The following is a 14,007-nucleotide window of genomic DNA, read 5'->3' as shown; positions in this document are numbered from 1 at the left end:
TCGCATAAATTGTGCTAGCGGGGCGGGCCAACCCGCGATGTGCGGGTCGGGCCTAAACGGGTTGATCCACCCACATTGTCATCCCTATTTATATCTACAAGCCCTCTCTTTTTTATTTACTAAATTTTTTAAAGAAAAAAATTTAAATATAGTTGTCTATGTGCACTCAATAGCTCATATAATTTGACTTTCAATCTATACTTTTATGAATTTTATTCTTGTATCGTTTTTTTTTTATTAGCAACAAAACATATATTAATAGGAGACAATTGAGTTACCTCAATCTATATATAACAATAAAATAAAATACTACGATCTTCTTTCACTATTACTCACATACAGTAGTATCCCACCATCATCACAAACCGAGTATAGTAACAAAGATTATAAAGATATATACACCCAAGCAAGAAGTAGATCCTTTATGACTATGATTTGAATACAAAGCTTAAACATCCTCCTTCAATAACATTATTTATCTTGCAAAAGATGAAACGAGGAAGGTACGCAAAGACAATGCAAAGAGCTAATTCCACAAGACTTTTGATGTAAACTAAACCAAGGCTACAAACAACAATGAGTGGAGTCTAAAAACATGAAAGCCAGAATGTACAAATAATACCACCTCTAACTAGTGACAGCTTACAGGAAGCACAAAAGCTATATCATGGTGAGCCAAAAAGTGATAAGCCACCCAAAATTGAAACTTTCAGATTGAGAGGAGGCATATAATTGGACTCAAACACCAGTCAGAATAAGAGAAGGTTGCTGATGGATACTTATTGGTAACCCAAGCACATGCTTTAGTTTGAGCCAACATAAAAACTTCCTCCATGTTGATTATTGCACTTTTAAAGATTACACCATTTATATGTGACCAAATACCCTAAATAATAGTCATCCACATATAACCCCACACTTTACTACATTTGGTATAAAAACCTTAGTATTTGAATTAACTAAAATCAAGTTGAGCAATGTGACATGCAAATGATTTTCCTACCCAAGAGTCACACATCTTCTACACGTGTGAAGTCACATCATAACTAAAGAACATATGGTTGATGGTTTCCTCATTGGTGTCACACAAGACACACATTCTATTACCCACCTCTATTCCCCTCATTTCCAAGTTATCTTGTGTGGCTACTTTAGTTATGATAACTCGTCATTCAAAAAATTGAGCAGAAGGAAGTATTTTCATCTTCCAAAAACCACTATAGCTAAAACATTCTTGAACAAAGTTATTGTTTTTTAGCTTTGTATAAGCTGAATTCAAAGTATAAACTTTTGCTTTATCATCCCTCCATTGCCACTCATTCTTCCTTTCTCTACTTAAAGATATACCCTTTGTATACCTCTGTCTTATTCATCATTCATCAGGACATTTACCATTATTTTTTTCTGGCAAAATTACTCAAAGTGACCCAAATTTGTAAATTACGTCTCAAAGTGATCCAGATTTGTAATTTTGCCTTTTTTTTTTACTCAAACCAACTTTTCCTCCAAGGTAAACACCATTGCCACTCATCACCCTTTCCAAAATCCATATTCTCCTAAAGTTTCTTCCTTAAAAATTGCATTTGTATACAACCTCGAGAATCTTTCCTATAACGACATATAGCCAAACCAGACATCATCCCAGAATTTTATTTTATTTCTCTTGTTCCATCTTAAGTTCTTATTAAACCAATTATCTTTTTGCACTTCACCATAAAGTTTATTGATATCGCTTAACCTTCATGTTCATTTAAAGACAAAAAAAATAATAAAAATTAGTGATATAATTATATGATAGTAAGAAATATCTAACTACTTATAAAAAGATAAAAATTAAAAAAATTAAAAATTAAAAAAAAAAATCTTATTTTTTTAATATAAAATAACTAATACACAATTCAAAAACATGTATGAATTTTATTAATATCATAATTGAAAAAAACTAAATTTACATTATTTTTTTATAAAAAAAAATGTCTTTATTATTTTTTAAATTATTCTAAAGGACGTTTTTTTTTTAAGTTTACGTAGCAATTTCAAATCTTATAAACATATATATAGAAAGGGTCTTATTAAAATTTCAACCTCTTATTATATCAAAATCAATCTAAACTACGAAATCTTAATTATAAAAATATGATAAATTATAGTGCTTATATATATTTTCGAAATTCATACAACTTTGATGTGATAAAATACTCTTAAAATCTCATTTTAATTCACTTGTTATATACTATATGGCAAAAACAACAGATGAGCACACGAATGTATTTTTTTATGTCTGGAATGACATATTAGATTACAGTGAAAAGAAAATATAGTATTTGACCTAAATTTAATACTTTTCTACATAATTCATATTAGTTTGGTCCCCACTAGTTAGTAGTGGCCTCAACTCAATTAATGTTCATGTTTGACATAGAGATTAGTCTAATTAATTTTTTTTTCTTATACAAATTTTCAACTAAACGATATATAAAGGATATTATTATGCCACGTATTGATGATTAATAATAGCATCTCCCAAACCATTGCTCCCAAGCATAGCAGAACTATTGTGTTATTAACACAAAAAAAGTATGTCGATAATAGTAAAAATTTGGTTGTAATTGGAGTTTATCGACAAACAAATTTTTTTTTTATAAAATATTTATCGATAAATTATATTGATAGGTAGTAATTATTTTTTATTTCAAATTCGTAATTAATATCCGTTGATAAATATTTATTGTAATTATCAACAAATTTTGTGTATTAGTAAAACTTATCCATAAATTATACGCCTCTCCTCCTCCTAATCTCTTCCTTTTTCTCCTATTTCTCTTCTTCTTTTTTCTCTTCTTTTTCTCACCTATTTTTTCTTAATATACAGAAAATTTTTCATCTAACAAAAAAATTTCGCTCATTTTTCTTACGAATTTATTGATTGAAATATCCACCGTAACACAAATTTCTGATGGAATTCACCTATGAAATTGACTGTATAATACATTATTATTGGTAATACGTATTATAATTTTTCGACAAATCTTATCCACGAATTTAACTAATGGATTTGATATTCCTAGAACTTTCAAAATATATATATCATTTTTCAATTATTTACGTAACCAACATTTAAAAAATATGTGAATTTAGTTTTAATAGTTATTTTATTACTTTTAAATTAATAGTATTGATATGATAATCATAGGTTAATTAATACGATTACTTTTAAACAGTGAGTATTAAAATCATCGAAAATTTAAATATATGAATTTCAATATGGACCAATTTTAACGATGTCAAAATATTTATTTAATGTTATCATTAATATTATGATAGTGATGATTCATACGGAATAAATATTCTAGTATATACATGCTTGGTCACAACACACACGTATATATATATTTGAAAACAAAATTGCTACGTGCCGAATGCATTTGTTTGCTAGATAGTTCTTTGAAGGTGAAGTGGATTTTATTAAGTCAAATATTGGTGAGGTTTAGAATAAGTCACGTATGGGGGTGGTGGAAGACAAATCTAAATTTCCTGTGAGACGAAAAGTTCAACGACACAGAAACATCGTGGTATAGGGTCATGTGTGTTTTGTCCTCTAAAAACAGTCACCCAGGTTGAACTTTTGCAAATTTTGCATGTGTTGTGTGGTCCATTTACATCTTTTTGGGTCAAATCGTTTTCTCCTTTTCTTTTCCAAGCGGTATTAACATTATAGTTAAGTTTGATTAGTTCAAGATTGTTTTCCATTCTATCAAAGGTTTTTCATGGCACCATTTTGTCAGAGAACTACTACTTCTGCAGTTGTATGCTACTTCTGTTCAAATCCACAGCTGATATGTGTAATTTTGATTTACTTTGGTTCACATTTTCAACTGAATCTGGTTTTAGTTTCCAAATTTTTATTTTTATTTCTCTAATTAATAAAATAATACAGTTTCAATCTTTTAATATTATATACATATGTATATATCTGTGATTTTATATCTTCAACTACTCGAGTATATACTTTTATCAATTATTTACTAAACCAGTTTATAAATATGTATATAATATTTTTATCAAATATTAACTATTTACTTCAGCATATACTTCTGTATATATATTTGAAATAGTTGAAGATAGAAAATCACAAATATATAAACATATGTATATAATATTTTTATATAATTTTCATTTTATTTTATGGTTAAAATGTTTATATATAATGGTTGTTTTCAATATTTTATTTTAATTACATTTTTTAGTTTCAATTATTATAGTTTTTTCATGTTTTATAAATATATTCCACTATTAATCTTACATTACCTCTTTAAAATATTTTAATCAAGTTTGAACTTAAGTAAAATAATATATACGTAAGTAGATGTCAATTATATTTTCGTAATATAAATATCCCATTGATTAAAATAAAAAGTTATAAAAATAATATTATTTTAAAAATAATAATTAATAATAGTAGAAAAAATTAAATAATATAGTTTTCATTCTATCCGTATACCCCGTCAACTTAGTGAATCTGATAACTAAAAGGTAGCAACCAAACGGACATTGTCACACTATTATGAGTACCAAACTTAGTTAAAAAATCCTTTTTATCCAATTTTTTTAATTGGATAGTGATAATCACATAAACCTTTTTTTTTTAATTTTAAAACCTGTTTAAAAACTAGAGATGAAAAAAAAAATGCATTATCTTTTTAATTTACGATTTTTGAAGTAGGTTTTGTGGGGCGTGACAATAGTAAACTCGTAAGAATTAAAATTAATATCCTTTGATAGGATCTTTTGGTGACGTAGTTTAACAGGTGAAGAAGATAAAACAATTATGAAGCAACATCATCAGCAAACAAAGAAAAAAAAAAGTGCTTAAACAAATGGGCAACAACAAATGCCAAAGTCACCATCTATCTTTATTCTTTTCAAAACCATCGTGTGTTTGTTTATGATTTAAGTCAACAAAATTAAACTCTCAATACATCATTCCACCCAATGATGATGCCTTACTTGTTTATCTTTTTCAACGATCACTAACTTTAAATTATGAAACCAAGAAACTTAAATAAAGTCACCATTAAAAAAATGCAAACCCTCTTAATTCTCTTTACCTCCCGAATTATCGTGAGATTTTCAAGATTCTATGGCAATAAGAGATGAACAATGCCCTGGTTTTTCTTTTACAGTAATGGTGAAACTGTAGTTTTTGTTAATATGTTAAAATACAAAGATGAGGTAAAAATAGGACTGAACATATTTGTTATATTAAACAAAATTATTTATAATAATAATTGAATTTTATTATAAAATAGTTTAGTTTTAAAAAACTAAACTCTTAACTAAATTAACCATTAAACTATAGTAAATAGATTGTTATTATGAAAGAAAAGATTGAGAAAGCAAAAGTAATAATAAATAAGATTTGGTTTTCTGTTTTAAGCTTTGCTTTTTTGTATTAAAATATTTTTTTTCTCTGTTTTAATTTTTTCTATTCATGATTAATTTATTAAAAAAATTATAAATTTATGTAAGATCTTATTTTTATTTTAAATGAATTTTATTATATAATGTTATTTTTATGTTATAATTTTACAAAAGTTGTTTTTAACAGTTAAGTTGTGTTATAGTTAACATTTTTATAATTTTTTTAATTATATTATAAAGTTTTCCGTAACTTCAAATATAATTAAATTATTAAAACTAATAAAATAAATATAAATATCGGTACTAACATATTTTTTATTTTAAAATCTTATGTAATATTACTTTTTAGTTTTACGATATTTATTATGTTAGCGTTAAAAATGGTTTATTTTAAAAAAATTTCAAAATTAATATTTCTTTAACATTTGTATTCATTAATATTTGTGTGAAAAATATTCTAAAAATTTTATGAAGTTCTAAAATATATTACGTGAAGCATTGAACCAATAAATTTTTATATTTTTTAAAATATTTTTAAAATAAACCGTCTTTAAAAAATTTGACGCCACATAATAAATATTTTAAAACTAAAAAATAATATTACATAAGATTTTAAAATAAAAAATATGTTAATACAAATATGTATATTTATTATACTAATTTCAATATTTAAGTTACAAAAAACTTTAATATAAATAAAAAATTATAAAAATATTAGCGGTCACAAAATTTAATTTTTAAAAACAACTTTTGTAAAATCATGACATAAAAATAACATTACATAGTAAAATTCATTCAAAATAAAATAAGATTTTAAATAAATTTATAATTTTTTTAATAAATTAATTATAAATATTTTATATTTTTTTTGGAAAAAGAGTAAAGAAAAAAAATTAAGAAAAAATAAAAAAATATATTTCAATATGAAAGAGAAGAACAGAACCTAAAATACAAAACACACAAGTCCAATTCTTATCCTAATACCAATATTTTAGTTGTGGTACTATACTCTTTCAATCTTTTCTTTCACATTAATAACCTATTTACTACAGTTCAATAGTTAACTTAACATAAGTTTAGTTTCTTAAAACTGAACTATTTTATGAACTATTTTATAATACAGTTCAATTACTATTATAAATAGTTTAGTATATTTTAGTTTAATATAGTACAATTAACTATAGTTCAGTATAATATAGTAAATTATGCCCAGTCCTAAGTAGAAATATCAAATTTGGTCAAACAATCTTATATATATATATATATATATATATATATATATATATATATATATATATATATATATATATATATTGATGAGACTTTCATGAGAGATACTAGAAATGTTGGGTAAATGAAAATAATATGTTTTGGGGATACATTGTCTAGGATAAGGATAAGTTAGGGAATGAGTATTGGTAACTATAAAATGGACTCTAAATTCATGATATTCTTTATCCAGTCAAAAACACTTTAATATTATATTTAACTCTTCTTATTTTTATTTCTTATATTCTTGTAATAGAATACTGTGAAATTTGAGTTAAATTAAGTGTGAATGTACTTAGCATCAAAGGACATGAAAAAGTGGTCTATATATTGTACAAATTTCATATAATGTTATTTTATTTTTTTTGTTATCTTTAGATAAGATTGTGACTTTTTTCTAGTTTTAAGATTTTCATGTTCTTATGTTTAACTTATTTTTGTGTTAATAAGGTGATTCTAGGATTTCTCCCTTAACAAGAAGTCACAATACTGTTTTGAGCAAACACAATAAAAAACACTAAGGTTTTATTCATTTATTGTTACAATTTTCTTTACTTAATGTGAAATTTAGGTTCACGATTATACTTTCAATAACTTTTATAAATTAACCGAGAAGCAAAGCAAGTTATAAATATTATAGTTGAATTTCCAAATCAATTAATGTCTGATTTGTAAAAGTAAAATTAATTTAAAGCTTTTTAAATATTTTTGATGAATATGGATTAAAATGAGATGAATTGACTGAAGATGGAGTAATTTCTTACATTTTCTATTTCTTATCTTCTTTTTAAGATTTTCCTCTTCTTTTAAAATTTGGCAATTATTCTTATACATTTTTCCCAATAAACTTATGTTAAAAACGTATACATAATTGAAGATGAAATTATTTACATAAATATACGATAAATTTGTTTAAGTTCATAAATTTATTTTAGGAGTGATTTTCTAAAATGAATAAAAAAACAAACTTAAATATTGAAATTAATTAAAGTACAAGAATCTACATTTTTATATCAAATAATATTCTAAATAAATAGGAAGATTCTAAATTCTTTTTCAATTGTATTTCTAGTTAGCTTTAATCACCAGATCATTTTTTTTATATTTTTTTTAGTGATGTGATGATCTAATAGTGATTGAAGTGGTGAATTAAAAGTGAATAAAAAAAAGTGGGTTAAAGTATCATTGTCCTGTATACAAATAGTCTACACATTTATACTAACACGTGGAAGTTAGGAAATTCATTCTTGTAAATATTATATATTTAAAAAAGAAAATGATGAGTACACATATTATTTAAAATATTTGTTAACACCTATTTATTAATTTATTTTTCACCCATTATGGATTTTATCTACAAAGATTAGATATGCACATTTTCATCATCCCATCATCCCATTTTAATTTTAATTTTTTTACGGGTAACGGGTACCCGCAGATACAGATAGTATGATACTCATACCCGACCCGTTTATAAGCAGATATTAAAATATCCGCTATCCGCTACCCGCGGGTAATAAATATCTGCGAATATTAACTATCCATCACGAATTTTATCCGCGGATATCTGCGGGTACGGATATTTTTGTCATCCCTACATGCAGTGTGATTTTTTTTTTTTTTTAGACTAGTTATGTTATTTCTATATGTGTTTTGTGTGGTATATGAAGTAGAGTTATTCTTTTGATTTTTTTTTTCTATTCTTGTCGTTGGATGAAATTGAAATAAAAATGATAACATGTAGGTCTTTAGTTCCGAGTCTTAATATTCAATTAATATTTTTAATTAATAAATTAACTATCATTACATTTTTTCCACAATAAATAAATAATTACAACTTCGTCACCATATGCCATGCTGCGTTCTTCCACAGTCTACATCTTGTTTTTTATTTGTTAATTTATTTTCCATTTTTATTTATTTTATTGTAAACATTCTTATTCCGAGAGAGACCGGTGATTAATAGATATATAAATTAACTCAAACTTTCGCAGCAAACTATATAGATATATTTATAATTGGATACGTTTGAATTGAATTATATATCAATCAATTATTCTGGCTAATATTTATTATATATTCAACTAAAACTATTCCATTGATACTGCATCATGATTTATGTGAGAAAGACATCTTATCTAACCATCTTCATATATAATCAACATTCTTTCATATTCCTTCTATAAATCACTAAAATAATAATATTTTATAATTAATTAAAAAGTAGAGTTTAAATTTAATTTAACCTCACAAAATTGATTTTTAAGATTAATGATATATCTAGAACGTGAGACTAAACATTAATAAATAATCTTACAGTGATAAGGTCCAATAACAATAATTTAGTTAAAATAAACTTTAATCCGTAATTTTGATATATGTTAAAATATTGACTTTAAATCTAATTTAACTTTACAAAATTGATTTATAAGATGAAGTTTATATCCACTTCCACTTATATACCGTAAATTGACGTCGATACGGGTCTCCTTACCAATTCAATGAATTTGTGACATTTTTCATCTAAAGAACTTTGATGAAACCATAAATATAAAACCAGCAAAAGGAAAACCATATTGAAGAGAAATTGATTACGATATAACCAAATTATTAGAAAGATGAGATTAGTTTGTGGCGAGAGTTTGAGATTAGGGAATGAATGAATAAAGCCGAAAGAACATTTGCAAGGTTGTGTAGGTAGGGCGAAACAATGACTAATTCAAAGCAATAGTGGAAAGTTAACTCCGCCATGAAGAAATTTTCGCCAAATCTCTTCCAATATACCACAAAGGTCAAACACTCACACACATAATGACACATACCTTAGTTTAACTTCCCCTACTCTATGTCCCACCCCAAGATTCCAAAGTCTCTCTATTTAATCATATTTTCTTCATTGTTTATTGCATATGTTATAACTACACTCTTCATTGCTTTTTTAAAACTTCTCACCACCCAACCCCACTAATATTTCATCATCGTTTCTTCATCTTATCTTCTTATTGGGTTTCTGATCAAAAACCAAGGTGCAGCTTCTATGAGTTCTGCCATAACCAAACCTCCGACAAGTGAGTGTGACTCCTCTGAGGAGAGTGGTTGGACTAAGTACTTTGAGGATTTCCTTAACAATATTGATGATCACAAACGTTGTTCTGTGTCTTTCTCTGGTGTTGATAGCTACTCCACCCTCTTTGCCTGTGCTGCTGAGAAAATGTTAACTCATGATCACACCACGCAACCTGAGGAATCATGTTTCAGGAAGAGAAAGAAGATCAAAACTTCTTTAGTGGTTGATGATGCTTTGGAAGATACTGCAAGTTCTCCAGTCAAAGGCTCCAAGGTTCATTATTTTTCTTCTTTTCTTCTTCTTCTTCTATATGCATTAATGTCTTTTCTTTTCATTTAGTGAAAGTTAAGGTATACTATATTTATAACATGCTAGTAATTTTATAATTATTGGAGAACCAGTTTAACAAAGCAAAAGGGAAAGAAAAAATGGAGAATTTCCAGATTAATTAGATAAACTCAATGTATGTATAATTATTTTTTTACATTCTTGCTGTTTGGAAGAAAAGAAAAGATATTTGAAAAAAATTCGAATTTTGTGCTTGATTAATTGAAGGTTGGAACCGTTTACTTCAGAAATAATTATTATTCTATCTTTTTCCTTATTACCTTTCCTTCTTCAGACTCAGAAGCTTGATATCCATATACATGCATGTTGATTATGGAACTAAGTTAATGAACAATTTAAGTTTTTTTTTTTTTTTGTAAGCTAATTGTTCTTTTTGTTTTTGTAGGGAAAAAGAAATACCCCAAGAGAGAGAGATGAAAGTCAAGAACTGGGTTTCAGAAGGGACAATGACCACACAGAACTGAAGAAGAAAGGTCTTTGCTTAGTTCCTATGTCGATGATAGCGAAATACATTGGTTGATTTATTCTATGAAAAACGACCTAATATATATGCATTTGGGAAAATATCCATTGACACCCACAGGAAAAGAAAATGAATATGAATGTGCAACAAGAAAAAGGAAAATGAGAAAATTATGAACTCTTGAGTGTTGAAAATACTTATGAATTTCTCTCTCTTAATTAGTGCACATAATGGATAATCTTTTTTTTAAGGCAATATAATACTTGCCAGACAGCTAGAACATGTTCCATATATATTATGAATCAATCCAATCATTGTTTTCAAATTTATAAAGTCGTTTTACTTGTTTCCATTGGCATCATTTAATCTTTTACACTATCAATAGCACTTTTATATTTATTTAAGGAACATAAATCTATTATGAAGCAAACCCTATCCATTAGAAACTATTTGAATTGTAACAAAAGAATTCCGCCCTTCCGTATGAAAACTAACCACCCACAACTAGAATCTAAGAAGAAACATGTGAAAAGAGTGATAATAAGCTATACTTAACAACTATTTTATTTTATTTTCACAAAAAATTTTATTTTGAGAGAACTTAATTGTTCATCAATTATTATTTTTTCATAAGTATTCATTAAAGTAAAATTGAGTAATATAAAAAAATAATATAAAAATTAAAAATTTTGTTTTATTGATTTCATCATAATTCAAGTTAATATGATCTGGGTCGAAGGTTAAGTCGATTCGGTCTTGTTCAAAGGTCGAGCTGATTTATCCTGGAACAAAGGTCAAATTAATTCGATTTGAATTGAAGGTCGAGTCGATTCGACTGGGATCGTAATGGAAAAAATAATTCGATGTGGGTTGAAGGTCGAGACAAATTGGACTGTCGAAGGTTAACCCAGGCCAAAAGTCAACCCGATTCAGCTCAAGCTGAAGGTTAACCAAATTCAGTCCAGGCTGAAGGTCAAGATGAATCTGATTCGGTTAAAAGGTCTAGCTGATTTGGCTCGGCTGAATGTTGAGTCGAATCAACCAGAACATGAGAAAGCCCTCGAAGGTTGTGATGTGTTTGTTGGGTCAAAGATCGTTATGGGTCGTGACGAACTATCTCGAGTCGTATGTCATGATGACTAAGCTCGGATCAAATATCAAAACAAGTCAATCCGAGCATAAGGTCAGGTCAAGTCATTCAAGCCAAAGGTCGAGACGAGTTGTCCCGATCCTAGGGTCCAGACGACCCAGATCGAAGATTAAGAGTATGGTCTCGATCACACAGTCAAGACGATTCAAGATGAGTTTATCTGAATCGAAAGTCAAGCTAAGTCGACGTGAACTAAAATTTTGACTTAAAAGAGAAGTTAAATTTTATCCAAACAAGAAAATTAAAACCTAAGGTATTCTAATTACTCCATCCAAACAAACTATTTTAAAAATAAAGAAAATTCAATTGTAAGTATTTCAAATTCTTAAAATTGTTAGAATTCCTTATCCAACAAGTTGAGTTTTTAACTTTGTAAAAATTGTATAAAATATTTATAAAATTTATGAGAGGATTTACAATTTTATCCCAATAAAATTATAATTTAATTGTGTGCTCTTATTTGTATTTTTTATGTGGGTACACTTATTCTAAAAATGATTATTTTTTAGGATAATGATATTTTGACCAACTTTTTTGACCCACTTTTAACCTACCATTTCAATCACCATTAGATTATCACATCACACCACTAAAAAAATCAAAATAAATACTTGAAGGGTGATTGAAGTAGTGGATTAAAAATGGATCAAAAAAATTGGGTCAAAATATCATTATCATATTTGATAAACAAAGTAGTGTTGCGTGTTATATCATGGGAGAAAGGTTGGTGTTGAATATTTTTATTTGTGCAATAACATTGTTATGTGTCACCCATGTCACGCCTTGTTGTTTGTGCTTCGTGTTGCTAATGGAGGATTGTAACAATGTTGCCACCTCCTTTTGGTATTGGGCAAAATCTCTCCAATTTTTTCTTGAGAACACTTAAAGAATAATGTTTTGAAATGATAGATGCATTGTTTATGACGCTTGGAATTGTTTTTATTGAGAAAGACAATGTTTTTGTCTATTCTTTCCTAAATTGATAAAAGAAATTGTGCTTTCAACTTGTTGTGACACTGCCTCCAATATTAGAAATCTTAATGGGTTTATGAGTCTTCTTCCATATATGTTGCAATTTACTCTTCAAGTATGAGTATGTCCATATTAGTACACTTGCCTCAAACACTTACTAGAAATACTTTCGATTCAAAAAAATCACAAATTAAAATTCTTCATTTTGTAGGAATATTAGATACCAATGAGTCATAAGACAATCCATATGAGAGATTATGATGTCACCTCAAATCTAAAATTTTAACATAATAAATTTGTAGGTTTTCTTCTTTATATATTATCAAATATTCTCATTTCTACTTAAGGTGAGACTAAGTCCCTTTCGCATTACATCTCTTATTGAAACGTAAAATAAGTTGTTTGTTTGTATGTCATATATATTTAATTTGAATATGAAAATCACTAATTTTTTTGAAATAATCAAAAGAATATATAAGATGTGGAGATGTGGAGATGTATGAAAAATCAAACAAAATTAAATAATACTATATGTCTAAAAAAAACTCTATATGTAGATTAAAGAAATCTATTTCAAGTTAAACTCTTCAAAGCTCAAAAACTATAAAGAGAAAAGAGGATGAAAATAAAAAGATCATTGCAGTATTTATCTGAATTGTGAGAACATTGTTTTTAAAGAAAATTTGTAACATATCTAAACAGACAACTAACTTTTGAATGCAAAATAAAGATTATTATAAATTTAAAAGTTTTTAATATGTTAATTAAATCAATAGACACTTTATAAATCAATAATACGTTAATTAAATTCACTTTGATAAAAACATTTACACAGAATAACAGTTAATAAAACTGATATCATGATATATTTTTTTAAAGGTAATACACCTTTTATTTAATTTTTTTCTACACCTACTTAAATATGAAACCGATAGATCTTCGGAATCACACAATCCAGAAAGATTTATATTTCAAATTATACCATCTAAAATATAAAATTAATATCGTAGATTGTAGATTTAATGACGATTTATCATACTACAATAATTGTCGATCAAGGAACCAGTGTACATAAAAAATAAAACTTTAAATATGACTATTTTCTTAATAAATAAAATCTTTATAGAACATAGGTTTATTAAATTTAATATTTAAATCTTGAAATGTTATTTTTAAAATTATGTAGCCAAATTAAAATTTTTAAAAATTACAAAAAAGAAGAAAATAGAAAAAAAATAAGGCGGGGATCCAAAATTTTCTGGGTTTTAGGGTTTCTAAAACTTTTCCTGTGTCTATTTCTTACTCGATCTTATTATA

The 14,007-nt window shown here is 26.5% G+C and overlaps 1 protein-coding gene across 1 annotated transcript; it reads left to right on the top strand.

Moving 5' to 3' along the window:
- The first annotated feature begins 9,584 nt into the window (after positions 1–9,584).
- On the top strand, positions 9,585–10,882 carry LOC114185987 (vascular-related unknown protein 3-like). Its single transcript, XM_028073977.1, has 2 exons — positions 9,585–10,030; positions 10,491–10,882. The coding sequence occupies exons 1-2, from the start codon at positions 9,728–9,730 to the stop codon at positions 10,623–10,625; spliced, it is 438 nt and encodes a 145-aa protein (XP_027929778.1). The 5' UTR covers positions 9,585–9,727; the 3' UTR covers positions 10,626–10,882.
- Positions 10,883–14,007: the final 3,125 nt, after the last annotated feature.

The sequence above is a fragment of the Vigna unguiculata genome, chromosome 5, assembly GCF_004118075.2.
Source record: "Vigna unguiculata cultivar IT97K-499-35 chromosome 5, ASM411807v1, whole genome shotgun sequence".
In the NCBI taxonomy this organism is placed as follows: domain Eukaryota; kingdom Viridiplantae; phylum Streptophyta; class Magnoliopsida; order Fabales; family Fabaceae; genus Vigna; species Vigna unguiculata.
This window is presented reverse-complemented; position numbering and strand designations above follow the sequence as displayed.

Excerpts from the sequence above, each read along its gene's own strand:
- LOC114185987 (XM_028073977.1), top strand. The coding sequence starts at position 9,728 with ATGAGTTCTGCCATAACCAAACCTCCGACAAGTGAGTGTGACTCCTCT. Across the intron at positions 10,031-10,490 it reads CTCCAGTCAAAGGCTCCAAG|GGAAAAAGAAATACCCCAAG; the intron begins GTTCATTATTTT and ends TTGTTTTTGTAG.